Source organism: Radiomyces spectabilis, assembly GCF_025331425.1.
Source record: "Radiomyces spectabilis strain NRRL 2753 chromosome Unknown BYT42scaffold_1, whole genome shotgun sequence".
In the NCBI taxonomy this organism is placed as follows: domain Eukaryota; kingdom Fungi; phylum Mucoromycota; class Mucoromycetes; order Mucorales; family Radiomycetaceae; genus Radiomyces; species Radiomyces spectabilis.
This window is the reverse complement of record NW_026251926.1, coordinates 2,240,049-2,254,644: the sequence shown is the minus strand read 5'-3', so window position 1 is coordinate 2,254,644 and position 14,596 is coordinate 2,240,049. Positions and strand designations below refer to the sequence as shown.

The window sequence follows — 14,596 nt, the reverse complement described above, 5'->3', positions numbered from 1 at the left end:
GTGATGGTGACAGACTATCGGATGCGACCTTTTGATTGGATAAAAAGAATCAGCATAAAGAGATAACACTCTGGTTCAATCAGTGGACGCATATTTATAAAAGTTGCTTTTTTTGGGATAAACATTCATGCCTTATCTCTTTCCGCCCCCCTCTCGCTCGCAGATAACATAGAACATGGGAAATTCAAGCGGTGTGGCGATCTGCCCGGTGATTGTCACGTGAGTCCAGGAAGAGTAGTCACAGACCCCGAGCCCGGTGTGGGCTTACAGGCGAACCAAGTGTGAGATTTAGACCTTCAATCAGTGGACAGGTGCCAATATCCTTTATTTTGCTGGACAATTCAGTCGACATGGCCAAGAATGAAAAGAAGTTTGGCTTTGATAAAGAAGAGAGGGTTCTCTGCTATCACGGACCGTTGCTTTACGAGGCTAAAGTAGGAAGTTTTGCAGGAGAGACTGAGGTGTTGGAGTTAGGAGACTAATGTCAGGACCTTGGATAGGTGATTCGGCGCGAGAAAAGAGAAGATAACGACGACAGTGAAGGAGGACGACACTACTACATTCACTATAAAGGATGGAAACAAACGTAAGGAGCTTTTTCCTTTCTTATTATGCTTCTTTATTATGCTTTGGTTTTTTTCGAGTCTCCCATTTTGGGATTTTTTTTCCTGAGGTTTTTTTTATTGCATATCTGAAAAAAAAAAAAATTAATTAGATGGGACGAATGGGTGCCTGAAGAGCGCGTTCTAAAGTTCACCGATACCAATATTCAAAAACAACAGCAACTGAAAGAAATGCACTCAAAACGTAAACCATCCCGTTCATCGAACACATCCCATCCTGGCAGCAGTGCCCATGACGCCGTCGAATCGCGAGGACGTAAACGACATCGTGACGCCAGCACAGAGAAATCGCGTATGGTTCGTCTCATCTACCATTGATCATCTCATTCCTCCCCTTTTCTCTATTTGCTTTTTGTTTTGTAATGGATTGTGAAAAGTAACGCAAGATATATTTATCTCGTATCATAGGAGGACGATGCCAAACGACCAAGCTTCAAAGTACCCATGCCGGAATCACTGAAAGGACTGCTGGTCGACGATTGGGAGAATATTACCAAAAACCGACAGGTAAAAAAAAAAGAGAACTCAGGGTGCACGATTGAAGACTCGGGCAATGAACGAAGCTTAATGGTAGGTTGTGCGACTGCCATGCGAAATCACTGTGTCCAAAATCTTGGGTCAGTACGCCCAATCCAAGTCCGCAGATGACATGTGAGTGTCGGTGATATCATGGTCGTTTCTCAGAGACATAGAGAAAGAAAGAAACGGAATTGACAGAACGGATAATGATGTGTGTAGGAAAGACAGCGAAGTGTTGAATGAAGTGATCCAAGGTATCAAGCTTTATTTCGACAAGACATTGAACAACCTATTGCTGTACCGAGTGGAACGGAAACAGCACGATGAGCTGAAATCCACTTATCCTGATAAGGAAGTCAGCGATCTTTATGGAGCAGAACATTTACTTCGACTATTTGGTAAGCCTCTATATTTTGTTTTTCCGTCATAGGTCCTATCAATAGATCCAATCACTCTACCAATAACACATCGTTTTGCGTTTGGTGAATGGAGCAAAAGATTAATCCCAATTTCTAGTCGAATTACCTTCGCTTATCACCAAGTCCAAAGTAAATCCTGAGACGCTGGCTGTCCTCAAAGACATGTTTGCAGACTTTTTAAGGTAGGTTTGTTTGCAATTGGGAAAAGAAATATCCAGGTATGAAACGATTGTAGTGTGCTAATGTCATCATTTCTCTCTTTAATACATATAATGGATAAACCAGCTTCTTGCAAGACCATGAAAAGGATTATTTCCACAACGAGTATCGAACGAATCCATATCATCAAGAGCGATAGGGCATGGACGGAAAAAGGAGGAGGGGCATGATGTCAGTCGGCCAATGAGAAGGAATGCTCCCTCTCTTTTTGTATTGTGCCCCAGGTACGGTTTGCGGACATTCGTCATGTTGCATATGAAAAAGACCGATCGTTATCGATAAAAACTTGCTCAATGGGGTTTAGCGTATATAAAACTCTGTTTCTCTATCAAAAAAAAGCTGCCGCCTAAAAACTTCCATTCAAATACAAAAAAGTATTCATCAAATCTTCTTTCTGTCGGTGTTTTCTACTTTCTTTTCTGTTTATTCTCCTTGCTGCTTCTTTATGACTATTCTACCACCGGAAATTATCGATCTCGTTCTCTCTTTTGTGGATCCTTCAACTTTATTTGAATCATGTCAAGTTTGTCATTCGTGGCGTCAGTTATCCTATACCCATCTTCAGCGTTACGCTCAGAATATCACGGTTCGACTGTGGATCTGTCAACCGGGTACCACGTCTCATAAACCGCTAGACTTCGATTGGCAGGCCAAAGAGAGCCGGAGTGATAAGCTGGTCTTTTCGTTCCAACCCAAGAACGGGCCATCTTCATTCACCAAACCATCAGATACCAACCAGTTACCTCACATTGATGGTTGCACTGTCATTGTCCATCATGCCGATACCCGCCGTCGCCAGATCTTTAGTCTATCTTATAATCCCATCGCGTTGCCGTTATCTGCACAAGATCAATCCAGCCAATGGATTCAGTATGAACCCCTGGCAACGTCAAATTTGATATACAAGTATCCATGGCACCTCAGCTATGACTGTGAGCAGGGATCCAATGAAAAGATGAACGTGGTTCCCCGCCAATTCATCTGTTCGATGGATTTTGTGAACCCAATATTATTGGAGGCATCGTCCAGAGGCAATATGGCTAGGATCCCTGTTACCGCTAGTCCTAAACTTCCGTCACCACACCCCTCGAAAGAAGCTAAATCATTGAAATTACCATCTATGGAATCTGCATTGGCAGTGTCATCATCGCCTCCCGTCTCTCCTTATTAAATGTTCAATGTTCATTTTTGGACTGATTTTGAACCGCATACCCATTACAAAATAGCATACGTAGATTGTCCGCAAATGTCGCAGTCTTTTATTGGTTTTACAAATATAATACACATCGAAAAAAAAGAAACGGTTTGCAGAAAATAAAAATAAAGTAAAAGACATGTTGAAGCAATATACACAGGAGTTTCTTTGTGCGGGTCGAAGGGAGGCCGAACCAAATCAGTGAATAGGCCAATTACAGATAAATGCCGAGCACAGACCAATCGGCGTCCGCAGCCAGGTTTTTTCCGTCTTTTGTACGATGATGGTCGTAGTAGGGCTGATGAAGCGGTGGATACAAGGACGGTTGTTGTTGCTTCATCTCATCGTCGAGACCAAACACCTTCGACATGAAAGAAGTGATCGATTTTAAAATAAAAAGAAAGATAATAATGTAATGAAGCGCCATTGTGAAGTAGATAGGAAAAAGAGCGATAGAACGACAGAAAAAAACGATCAGAGACGGCATCCCTTTTTTGATTTTGTTTATTTTTGAACATCCAACTCCATCTAGACCACGTGGCTATTCACATCCTTTTCTTATTAACATTAACAAAAGAGCGTATTATCTCATCAACCAACAAAAAGAGCGTATTAATTAAGAAAGTTATGCCTGAAACATTTCCTTTTTGGGAACTTACTACACCTTACTAGCAATTAGTAAAAAAAACATGATCTACACTAAGTTATCAGGACCTGTTAAACGTTTTTTTTTATCTTTCAACCATGCCTCGCTGCCCACTTTCACGATAATAGGCGAAACAATCAGCAGCAAGATGCCGTTTGCACCAGTTGTGGTAAAACAGAGTATCGTCGTTTTTCGAATAAAAATGTGAGTAGAGCTCTTTTTGAAGAAAAGTGGTTGATGATACGACTGGCGTTCTTCTGTAGCATCATTCAATCTGTTGTTTTTTTTGTCAGTTACACTATATATGTCCTTTCATTCTCTTTCAATTTTCAATGAATCGAATAATACATAAGCAGACGTGCTTCGATCTATGAATTCATGCATCAGTGGGGTGACTATTGTTTCATCCATGGAGAATCATATATTTTTGTCCTCAATTTTATCTTTCTTCTTTTGATTTTCTCTCTCTCTTTCTGTTTGCTTGATAAACCCTCACTATCATTGTATCAAGATTCCATCCGCATCCATCATCCAGACCATTCTTATCCCGTGTATTTAAATCGACTACCATCCTCAAAAAGGTAAGCGTCGAGTGGTCTACCATCGATTTTGCTCCGGCAAAACAGACTTACCTCTCTTTTTTTTCCATCCTTCTTTTAGCTTCCGGGTTTCTTCGTTTTCTTTTTGCCTGACAAGTTCTGGATACTACAGTTGACTTTCTCTCGCCATCCATCCATCCATCCATTCATCTGGCAAAACCGGATGACGTCAAAGGCCATCGTTGGTGGTGTGGCTCTCTTTTTAATCAGAAAAACGCTTACGTGTCCTCTTCACGTTCCTCTCCTTTGGATTGCTTCTCATCATATGGTATTCGAGCTGTCTTCCCGATTATTGTATTTTTAGTTTATAGTTTGTATTTTGTATTTTATATTTCATGTACATATTCTTTTCGCAGTCTTTTCCTCTTTTTTTCCCACAGGGTTTTTTATGAGGTTTTTACTGACGCGACCATTGTTTTTTTTATCATCATGTACTTTATTTGTTTTCTTTCTTTTCATTCGGGGGACTCTCGATATCTGGAATCCAACTCGAAGTTACCGTCACTTCTGGCCACGTCAATATTTTTTGCCTGCTCAAGCTGACACCACCGATCCATCGCTTAACTGTCCCTGGAAGCAATTTTATTTTCCGCATCGAAGAAGAAGCTTACCTGGCGGTCCGTATTCATCGTTTTTTTTTTCCGGTGCACCATTTGGTTCAAAGGCAAGTCCAATTTTTTTTCCTTTGCTATGATGTAATGAACGTATACTAATTCAAAATTTTTTCAATGTCATATAATCCAAGTCATGTCAAGCGATCAATGGCTATCGAAAACTCAAATAAACAAGGTAAAATATCTTGACGAAAATTTGAATCAATCAAAGAGCTTACTAACTCATTTTTTTAAATACCCAACATACCCACACATCTTCCTAGATCTATCATAGCCTGGGCGGGATGGAACTGAGGGGGGGAACCAGTGTTGCCCTGCGCGTGTTCAGAAACAAATCACGTTGCAACGTATGCCATAAGGTTGTCATTAATATACCGAAGTTCCGTCAAGAGTTCTTGCCCAGGTTATGCCGTGTATGCGTTAGGCTTTTTGTCTGACGAAAGTCGCTCAATGTAAGGGGGCGGCCTCCGGTGGCAGGCGGCATCCATTGCACAGCGGGTGTACGGCTTGTTAGTAAAAAAAAGTTCGAAACCTTTCTTTTTTTTTTTTGGGAAGTTACCACCCTATAGTAAAAGGTATTAAAAAGCAGTCTCCGCTTCGTATACGGTAAGGGAACGAAGGGTGGGTTTGGAAAAAGTCTTGCATTTGGCTATTACTTTCTTACAGGCACAACCGCACTGAGCATTTAAAAAAATGAAAAAATGCACATGGCAAACTGCTTGAACATAAAAGCGCTTTGGCTTTGATTTTCTAAAAAACTCACTACTCTACACTGTATATTGCCATTGTAGAAGTACCGATCACTAATAACCACGTTCTCAAGGTGTCCGTTGAAACCCAGGAATAGAATTGCTGGCCGGTTTATTCAACATATTCCACAAGTTATTCTATCTTCGTCCTTACGCATATACTCTTTTTCATTACACCATCGATCACTGGCAGTTATGCGGCTGGCTCTGCATTAACCCAATTGCCAGTAAGTGTTCTTTAACGAGGATGATACCCTAGAGGATGTGCTCTTACACACGGAAAATGACCTGGCAACCCTCAACGCCTATTTTATCCTGAATCGGGAGGTTGAGTCCGCAAAGCCCTTATGTTATCACCAGCTTCCTTCCGAGTTCATTTTTGTCAAGGGTTCCCGGCATGTCCGCGCTCATTGCCGCAGGCGCTAGCGAGGACAGCCGGCAGTTGGCCATGTCTACTTTGTCCCTCCTGTGGATAGAGAACGCTTTGTTGTGCGCTTGCTTCTGCATCATATACCCGGCGCCACATCCTTTGAATACCTCCGGACAAATGAGGGTGACCTATACACCTCTTTTGAAGAGGCTGCCCGTGCCCATGGGTTGATCAATTCCAGTCGAGAGCATTTCCAATGCCTAGCAGAAGCTGCGGCAGTCGTGACCAGTATACACCGTCTTCGTCAGTTGCCCGTGACGCTTTTGATTTGGGCCCACCCTGACGATCCTGGGCTCCTGTGGGATACCTTTGCTGAGCAGCTGTGTCTCGATTATCAATACCAATATCGATCCCGCGAACAGGAGCCAGATATCCCTCTATGTAGAGCCCGAGCTCTCTTGCATATTGATTGTCTCTTCTCCCGCCACGGAAAATCGCTGGCCGATTTTCTGTCAACTTCACTTATACCTGGCACGCAGAACGACTATGCAATGTTCCAGCAGCTCCTCGATACCGGAGATATCGATATCCAGCAGGATGATGACGACTCGCTTTTGGTTGACCAACGCCATCAATACCCAGTAGCAAGTCTGAATCCCGATCAAAAAGCTGCCTTTGATACCATCATCGCTTCACTCAATACCATTCCGTCTACCGCCCGCTCTCATTTGTTCTTTGTGGATGGCCCTGGAGGTTGTTGCAGGACTTTTTTTTTCAATTCCCTTCTGGCACATGTTCGTTCTTCCGGCCACAAGGCCATTGCAGAGGCCTCAACTGTAATGGCGGCTTTATTGCTCGATGGAGGGACCACTGCCCATTCAAGATCCGAGATACCCGTGACTCAGGTCGTTGATGATACCATCACATGCAATTTGGATGTGCATGATGATCGCCAAGTCGGGGAAATCTGCGATGCTGCGTTAATTGTCTGGGACGAGGCACCTCTCAAGAACCGCTAATGCATAGAGGCCGTTGATCGGTCTTTACGTGACATCAGGAGGGTGTCGGATCACTCCGCAGCATTTATACCTTTTGGAGGCAAGATCGTTGTGTTTGGAGGCGACTTTAGGCAGGTCCTACCAGTCATCCGAAAAGGCACACGTTCCCATACCATCGATGCCGCCATATCTTTATCTTCTTTGTGGCCATTGATCCATACCCTGCGCCTTACCATCAACATGCGGCTGCAAAATATTCAAGGCAATGATATCTACGCCATGCAGCAACGTTCGTTTGCATCATTTTGCCTCGCCATAGGCGATGGGAGGACACATAGCCTTCCCGGTCAAGAACATCTACCTTCGCGGGAACATATCCGTCTTCCTAGGGAATGGTGCATGCCCACCACGAACGTCCATCACCTTATCTCCGCTATATACCCGAATTTGGAGAGCGCTTCCCTGGAGGACATGGTACGGTTCTCCAACCATTGCATCTTGGCGCCCACGAATAGAGATACCGATGCAATCAATACCATTTGTACCAACCGTTCCCCAGGCCAGGAAAAGGTATACTTCAGCGCAGACGTGGCCCTTAACCAAGAAAATTCGATGCCACCCGAACTTTTGGCCTTGCTATCATTCCCAGGTAGGCTACATTGCCCGCCATGCGTACTAAATAATCAGTTCCGATAATCACATCTCACGTTATTGGCCATATCGTTACAAATCAATGTCAAAATTTTTCTTTTCTCCAGTCGGTCCCACACACGCGTCTTTGGCAACGGAGACTGCTGGATCGGAATTCTCCATAACGTCAGTTCATTTACAGGTATTGTATAAAACATATTTTTTCATGTATACCTTCTAAATAACGACATATCCAGGAGAAAGCACCTTTATTCCTCTTTGTCCGCACAAAATCGTCTGAGGAAAACAACGCCCATGCTTTCTATACAGACAACGGGGCCTCACAGTCATCTTCCGTGGCTAAAGTGCGAAGTACGACAAGCCGAAAAGGCAAAATGCCAGCGGTCGTCCTCAGCTCCCAATATTGTTTGAAAGTTCTGACGACATTTTTCGAAACGTATCTTGAAAGCTGGGTCACACTTGCCCTCGAAACGAAGAACAAGAAGAAACGAAAAAAATCTCGAGCCAAAAATAAGGGCAAGAAGGCGGTCAAGGTGCAAACCGATGCAATCGATCTTGATTGGCATAGCAAGAATGATGAAGTTGGAGATGACGATGACGATGACGATGACGATGAGAGTGCACAAACATTTACAGCTGATATCAAAACCGAATTGCTGGAAATGGGATTCATCCGTGGAATATACAAAGAGTGCACGGCGCTTGCCGAAAAGGAAATTGATGATCTCAAAGGGGAACAGTTTACAAGAACGCTCATCAAAGAAAAGATTGACTACATGGCACTTTGGCGCGAGTATGTCATGAATCATCTCGACGATAATTTCAACAGTATCCACAGTAGAATCGAAGCATCGAAGAATGAAGGTAAAGATGAACAGACGGACGATCCTGTCACGGATCCGAAAAAATCCAAACAACTTATTCGTACTTGCTCTGTCCCACTTCCACGAGTCATTCCTTCCGATCTCCCTAACGGCGATAACTTTTTACAAAGCATCAACAAGTTTTCAGTTCACCTTACCGGCATCATCTCCAAACTATCAATGCTTACTTATCTCACTTGCTTGAATTATAGCAAATCGCCAAATGGCAACACCCAGACACCACCAGCTTTATCCAATTTTCATCATCTTTTCCCGCCAGCGTTTCAATGGCAAGGGAACTCTCGGGACTTTCAAAATGATACCGATTCCACGATACCTGATGGGTTACAAGATAGGCTGCATGCGAGAGTCAAGGACGGTAGCAGCAAGAAGCAGCTTGATGCGCATGATGATCTTCTATCGTCGCGGCATTTACAATTTTTATATTCGCGTTCCGCAACAACGAAAAAAGAATCGAGCAACTTTCCTTCCCTCTGGTTCGATTGGTGCAAGAGTTTACCAGAAATGGCGCAATCGTTTTCGGATATGCCTGGCTGCTCTCAAACGATCAATGCTGCAATCAAGGAATATTCGACCAACGTCAAACTCTATGGTCCCGCGCAGCACCCAGAAAAAATCTTGGATCGAGTGGTTCGCACTTTATTACGAATCCACTTGGCTCCTGTTCGCGAAAAAGCATACCAGGAAAAACTCAGAAAGTCGACGATTCGTAAAAGAAACGATAAACGAAAATGTCCCCGTGCAACAAAAAAGTCGTTGAAACGGAGAATCAAGCAAGAAATGAAAAGTTTAGCGCAAGCTCCGAATAGCGAAAAGTTCCTGATCAGGTTACGCCAGTTGTATGTGCAATCTGAGCCAGACAGAGAGGTGACTATGCACGATATCACCGATGAAATCGAAAGCTGTATATATCGGATGTGCCAAATGTCGATGAAGAAGATCTGTTGGAGCTCATTGAGGAAGAAGACGATGAAGAAGAAAGATTAGAGGAAGAGGAGGGATAGATATCCCTCAAACCGAAGAACAACAAACTACATTAGTTGACCATCAGGTGAGTCACGAAAAGGGAAGTCCAGTTCAGAATTTGCATTTAACACTTTATTAAAGGATCTGAGCTGTCGTCGTTTGAGCGCTACAAAGGCGGTGGTCAAAAAGTTGATTACGGAATCAAGTATTGATGGAACTGGCACAAAATCGGGTATTGACAAGCACACACCGCGAACTATCTCCTGGACGGACGAGGAATACCGAGTCATTACATTGATTTCAGACCAACTTGCACCTTATTATCCCACAAGAACGGAAAGCTGCAGAAGCACCCTGCCCTCCTCTTACCCTTTATCACACTTTCTAATGTGATCCTTCGTCTGGCGGGATACAGCAAATTCACAAAACAAATACATCCCCCAGTCTCTCCTTCAGCGGAGCATATGCTACACCTTGACGAAACTAGCATTTACGAATTGTTTGGCTCGCAAAAAGGCATGTATGAATTCGTCTCGGACAACGGCCATCCAATCCAATTCCTGGTGGAAGCGCGGAAGTATTCCATTGGTGTCATTGCATCCATATTTGATTTGGGACAGATCCATAAGATATGCAAAGGCTATGGATTGGCATTCAAACATCGTATCTCAACGAATGGACACGTGGCCATTTTGCAAAGAGCACGGATAAACCACCAATGCTACAGCATGATTTCAAGATACGAACAAATGCCATGAACGTAAGAAAGCACAGCCCACTGCCGCGACGGTACAAAACGACGAAACCAAGGAGCAGATCGACTCCTTGAGCGAAACAATCGATGGCCTGCAAAAACGTCAAAAGCAGGTCGTGACAACCAGAATGGATATACTAAACTCATACCGTCATTGTTGTAGTTACAAGAAGATGCAAGCGACACATTGCGTAATTTTTATCATAATCGCAAGTCCAAGAAAATAGCATATACGCAGTCATTGCGTACAAAGCGAGCCTATGCGATGCTGGCGTCAAGCGAAGGGGCGCAAATGATTGATCGAAATGTTCCAACCAACTTAGTGATGTGCATTGGAAACGCTGGAACCGGTGTGGGCTCTCGCATCAGAGGCCATGTACGAAGAGGGGGGAAGAAGATGCTGACAGAACACTCAAGAAACACGACAGTCGCTATAACAAATGAATTTTGCTCATCGAAGACTTGTGTATTCTGTTTCCAACAAACAGAGCTAGCGAAACGAAGGTTACCAGGTGGAAAAACGAAGCAAGTCTCTGGTGCAGTCCGATGCATCAATCCAAACTGCCCTGCCGTGCCAGAGGGTACGCAACACGGAATCGTAATCAGCAAGCTGCTTTCGCCATTGGTTTGGCAGGTGCGGTCAGACTGCTTTCACAAGATAACGTCACTTTGCCGCAATTCGATCCACGGCCCCAAAGCAATGACAATGTGTTATTCAAAATGAATACGATACAAACACTATTGAGGCTATCCGAAGCGATACGCCTATGGTTCCACCCAGCTTGAGTGGATTAACAGTGGGCCAAAGCGTCCAAGACTAGTTAACGTTTAAAAGCTTATTCTTATTAAACCTCGACAGAAGACTTGATCATCTTCCGCGGTTGTCTTTTTATCATACCCACTTAAAAAATATTTTCCTGTATCCGTTATTTTTTGTGACAGAAACATGCAGCGTTATTTTTTTTATTCAGAAGCACAACCAATCTTATTGCTCACAGATATCTTGATCTCTGCCTTTTGCATTTACTCATGGGCGCACTTGATTGTTGACCCCTTTGATCATTTATCGCCATCCTTTTCGCGCATAAATTATGGGTCATTCTGTCAAAGAAAGGCAAGGGCAGCTGGCATATGATATGGCTATAAAGGCATACAAGTATCTACCAACTTATGCTAATTTGGCAGATAACACTGAGCAACTATCGTGGGGGAAAAACCGATCGGTGCTGAGCATGTCAGCTGGCAATGCATTGTGGGGGGTCGGGGAAACAGTTCTGGTTGAAAGTCCGTCGATTCGGTGTGAAAAAAAGCACATAAGAATTGAAAGGTCTGTTTTTCTTCTTTTCCCTGCGGTGTCGCTTTCTTTTATGCCTCCGCACGAAGACGAGATTTCCGAACAGACGCCTTTGCTGGGCGGTCCTTCCGTCGCGGCAGCCAAACCGGCCAAACCGAAATGGAAAGTATATGCCGTGCTTTTAGGCTTTCTCGTGATCCTGACGACGTGGGTGTATAATGTACGAAGACACTTGCCGGTGCCACTTTCTGATCCCGAAGCTCGTTCAAACGATGATTTCCCCGGCATTCACTGCTACAACGAATATCTCAGCAAATTCACTGAACCTCATTCGGCCAATCAACGTAACAATGTAGTAATGAACGAATGGATCGCTTCTTTGGTGAAAGGATTCCAGAAGGACGCCAGCGCCAACAACGTGACCATGGAAGCCATTCTTCGTGATCCCACCACCATCATATCCAAACGTAACAAATTGAGTCAAGGTAAGCCAGATAAAAAATGGCAATAATTATCTTTGACTGATTCATGGCTTGTGACAAAAAATTAGACGAGTATTGGTACGTCGAGTCCAGCAATATCATGGTTCGCCTTCATGGTCGCACGGGTAACACCAGTGAGGCTTTGCTCGTTAATGCGCACTACGACAGTGTGTCCACCAGCCATGGTGTCACAGACAATGGCATGGGCACCGCTGTGGCCATTGAACTCCTACGTTATTTTGTACGCCATCCCCCCGAACAGACCCTCATTTTCTTGTTCAATAATTTTGAAGAGGGTGGACTGATTGGCGCCGACGTTTTTATTCAACATCCTTGGTTCCAAACGGTGAAGTTCTTTGTCAATCTCGGTAAGCGCCGTTCCAAATCATCATTTTGCCGAAGAAGTGTTTTCTAACCAAATAGTCCATTGGGGGATACCGCAGAGGGAACAGGAGCTGGCGGCCGTCCACTTCTTTTCCGATCCAACCATTTAGCAGCCACGCGACAACTGGCAAGATCCAAAGCCAAACTATTGCATGGATCGCCTTTTGGAAATGGTTTACTAAAGTCCAGAACTCTCAGAAGGTAATTGACCGTCATGACACTTATTCTCTTACTCTTATTTTCTTTCTTTCTTGAAACTGATCGTCGCGTTAGTGATACCGATTATACGGTATTTACTGCTCATGGAGCACACGGTTTCGATATTGGATTTTACGAACCCCGTTCCCACTACCATACTCAACGCGATGATTTGGCACACACTACACGAAGCTCATTACAATACATGGGACAAATGGCGCTCGCTGCGGTACGATGTGTCGATGCTAGCGAAAGCTTGACAGAAGATGGTGATGATGACGAATTCATTTATTATGATATCCTCGGTCGATTCATGGTCGTCTACAGTTTCACCACGGCCCAGGTAGTCAACGTCATTGCGCTTGTACTTGTTCCTGTCGTGGTCATGGTGGTGGGTCGAATTCATTCGAATGGCGTGTCAAGGGAGGAGAGGAAAAGACGATTCGTACAAAAAGCTCGATACTATGCACTAGGTTTATCCATGTGCATTATCACGGCGGCTTCGATGGCTGGTGTGGCCGCCTTGGTGTGTCTTTTACTTCTGACAGTGAACCCTCTGGTAAGTTACCATGTCATGTATATTGAGAGCTTCATTGCTTATTTCCTGCTAAACCTATCATGATGGTGTAGATGACTTATGGTGGCATCTATTTGGCAGCCTTGTGCATTTTCCTGGGCGGTTTGTTTGGCTTATTACTATGCCAGTGGATGCTCGAAAAAATACCTGTTGTGGCGAAGCTCGTTCCTGGAAAGCCAAAACAAAGCTTTGATTTCTACTTGTCAGGGCTCACGATGTTGTGGTGGGTTCTTGTGGTGGCTGCGGCCCATCTCACCAGCCATCATGTGACCGGATCTTACTATGGGGTGTACTTCCTTGGAAGCACAGCGTTGAGTTGGGCCGTATATTACTGCATCCCAGAAGAGCATGAATGGCGTTACCCAGTGACAATGGTCGTACAGACATTGGTGCCTACGATTCTCATGGCAGAGTTATGCTTCCTCACCATGGATGCCCTACGCCACACCACCGCTGACGGAACTCCAGAACGTGCAGGTAAAAAAAAAGAAGAGAAAGGAACCTAATGGCCCATGTGTTGGAGCGTTCATTGGCTTGCGTTAGTGTACCTGTTCATGACCGTACCAATACTTCTCATCACCCTTCAACTGTTGCCGTGGATTCAGCTTGCAGGGAACAAGAAGAAGCCGACTTTAATAGCCGATCTGGCATTAGCTGTGGTGTTGGTGATCTGCCTCGCAGCGTCACCGTACAATAGCAGCTGGTCTCCCAATCGAGTCTTATTCAATCAGGAGTACTATACGACCGATTCCTTGGCGACAGTGTCTGTTGTGACGACGGTTGGGTTGCAATCGACGCTGAGACAAGCCTTGTCCACGAGAGAATATGATACGTTGTCATGTGATCCGTTCAATGGTCAGACCAAATGTGTCTACGAAACGTCGTTGACACCTCTGTATGGTCGTAGACCCGGGGAAGCGAGTGTGCACATTCGCGAGTCAGGGTGTGCCAATGGTCGTTGTCAATTGAACCTCACGACGGTCGCTCGAAACAGCTTTATATGCCAGTTACAATTCCGTCTACCAGTGTATAATGCAAGAGCGTGGATCAATCAGCACAGCGTAGCTCCGGAAGGGTCACTCGGTGCTTTGGTAGCCACGTCGCCATCGCTTGGCAAGAAGATTATGTGGGATATCGAGTATCCTGACAGCGAAGGCTCCAACCAAGTCATGCTGAACTGTCTGTACGATGAATGGACCAACGGAGAGATTCCCGCTTTTACCACGTTGCGCAATAACATGCCCGAAAGCAGTTTGCTTACCATGCGTGGCGGTGTAGGTCTCGTCAAAGTACACTATGATCCATGGATCAACCTATCATCGTGATGATGCGTGATGGATGAAAAAATACAATAGCTTGTTTGTTGTTTTTAATGTTTGATGAAAAGAAAAAGAAGATGTGAACTACGAATATATAAAAGAAGGAGGAAAAAGAAAACCCAAAGCAAAAATGTCT

At 44.3% G+C, this 14,596-nt stretch overlaps 5 protein-coding genes across 5 annotated transcripts; all 5 read left to right on the top strand.

The window, feature by feature from the left end:
* Positions 1 to 55: 55 nt before the first annotated feature.
* Positions 56 to 2,165, top strand: BYT42DRAFT_553294 (MRG-domain-containing protein). Its single transcript, XM_051566463.1, has 8 exons — positions 56 to 434; positions 501 to 586; positions 716 to 920; positions 1,032 to 1,130; positions 1,198 to 1,274; positions 1,362 to 1,540; positions 1,659 to 1,743; positions 1,847 to 2,165. Exons 1-8 carry the CDS (start codon positions 351 to 353, stop codon positions 1,917 to 1,919), a joined length of 888 nt encoding a protein of 295 aa, XP_051428614.1. The 5' UTR covers positions 56 to 350; the 3' UTR covers positions 1,920 to 2,165.
* BYT42DRAFT_553287 (uncharacterized protein) lies at positions 2,166 to 3,427 on the top strand. The gene has a single exon (XM_051566462.1). The coding sequence runs from the start codon at positions 2,226 to 2,228 to the stop codon at positions 2,949 to 2,951; it is 726 nt and encodes a 241-aa protein (XP_051428613.1). The 5' UTR covers positions 2,166 to 2,225; the 3' UTR covers positions 2,952 to 3,427.
* Positions 3,428 to 7,800: 4,373 nt separating this feature from the next.
* Positions 7,801 to 9,723, top strand: BYT42DRAFT_29736 (uncharacterized protein). Its single transcript, XM_051562895.1, has 2 exons — positions 7,801 to 9,537; positions 9,594 to 9,723. Exon 1 carries the CDS (start codon positions 7,977 to 7,979, stop codon positions 9,471 to 9,473), a length of 1,497 nt encoding a protein of 498 aa, XP_051428612.1. The 5' UTR covers positions 7,801 to 7,976; the 3' UTR covers positions 9,474 to 9,537; positions 9,594 to 9,723.
* Positions 9,724 to 10,341: 618 nt separating this feature from the next.
* On the top strand, positions 10,342 to 11,180 carry BYT42DRAFT_29730 (uncharacterized protein). The gene has a single exon (XM_051562894.1). It carries the CDS (start codon positions 10,472 to 10,474, stop codon positions 10,928 to 10,930), a length of 459 nt encoding a protein of 152 aa, XP_051428611.1. The 5' UTR covers positions 10,342 to 10,471; the 3' UTR covers positions 10,931 to 11,180.
* A 288-nt stretch (positions 11,181 to 11,468) lies between these two features.
* BYT42DRAFT_553259 (uncharacterized protein) lies at positions 11,469 to 14,568 on the top strand. Its single transcript, XM_051566461.1, has 6 exons — positions 11,469 to 11,985; positions 12,051 to 12,350; positions 12,426 to 12,567; positions 12,640 to 13,123; positions 13,195 to 13,618; positions 13,685 to 14,568. The coding sequence occupies exons 1-6, from the start codon at positions 11,574 to 11,576 to the stop codon at positions 14,464 to 14,466; spliced, it is 2,544 nt and encodes an 847-aa protein (XP_051428610.1). The 5' UTR covers positions 11,469 to 11,573; the 3' UTR covers positions 14,467 to 14,568.
* Positions 14,569 to 14,596: the final 28 nt, after the last annotated feature.

Excerpts from the sequence above, each read along its gene's own strand:
- BYT42DRAFT_553294 (XM_051566463.1), top strand. The coding sequence starts at position 351 with ATGGCCAAGAATGAAAAGAAGTTTGGCTTTGATAAAGAAGAGAGGGTT. Across the intron at positions 587-715 it reads TATAAAGGATGGAAACAAAC|ATGGGACGAATGGGTGCCTG; the intron begins GTAAGGAGCTTT and ends AAAATTAATTAG. Across the intron at positions 1,131-1,197 it reads ATATTACCAAAAACCGACAG|GTTGTGCGACTGCCATGCGA; the intron begins GTAAAAAAAAAA and ends GCTTAATGGTAG.
- BYT42DRAFT_553287 (XM_051566462.1), top strand. The coding sequence starts at position 2,226 with ATGACTATTCTACCACCGGAAATTATCGATCTCGTTCTCTCTTTTGTG.
- BYT42DRAFT_29736 (XM_051562895.1), top strand. The coding sequence starts at position 7,977 with ATGCCAGCGGTCGTCCTCAGCTCCCAATATTGTTTGAAAGTTCTGACG.
- BYT42DRAFT_29730 (XM_051562894.1), top strand. The coding sequence starts at position 10,472 with ATGCTGGCGTCAAGCGAAGGGGCGCAAATGATTGATCGAAATGTTCCA.
- BYT42DRAFT_553259 (XM_051566461.1), top strand. The coding sequence starts at position 11,574 with ATGCCTCCGCACGAAGACGAGATTTCCGAACAGACGCCTTTGCTGGGC. Across the intron at positions 12,351-12,425 it reads GAAGTTCTTTGTCAATCTCG|AGGGAACAGGAGCTGGCGGC; the intron begins GTAAGCGCCGTT and ends GGGATACCGCAG. Across the intron at positions 13,619-13,684 it reads CGGAACTCCAGAACGTGCAG|TGTACCTGTTCATGACCGTA; the intron begins GTAAAAAAAAAG and ends GGCTTGCGTTAG.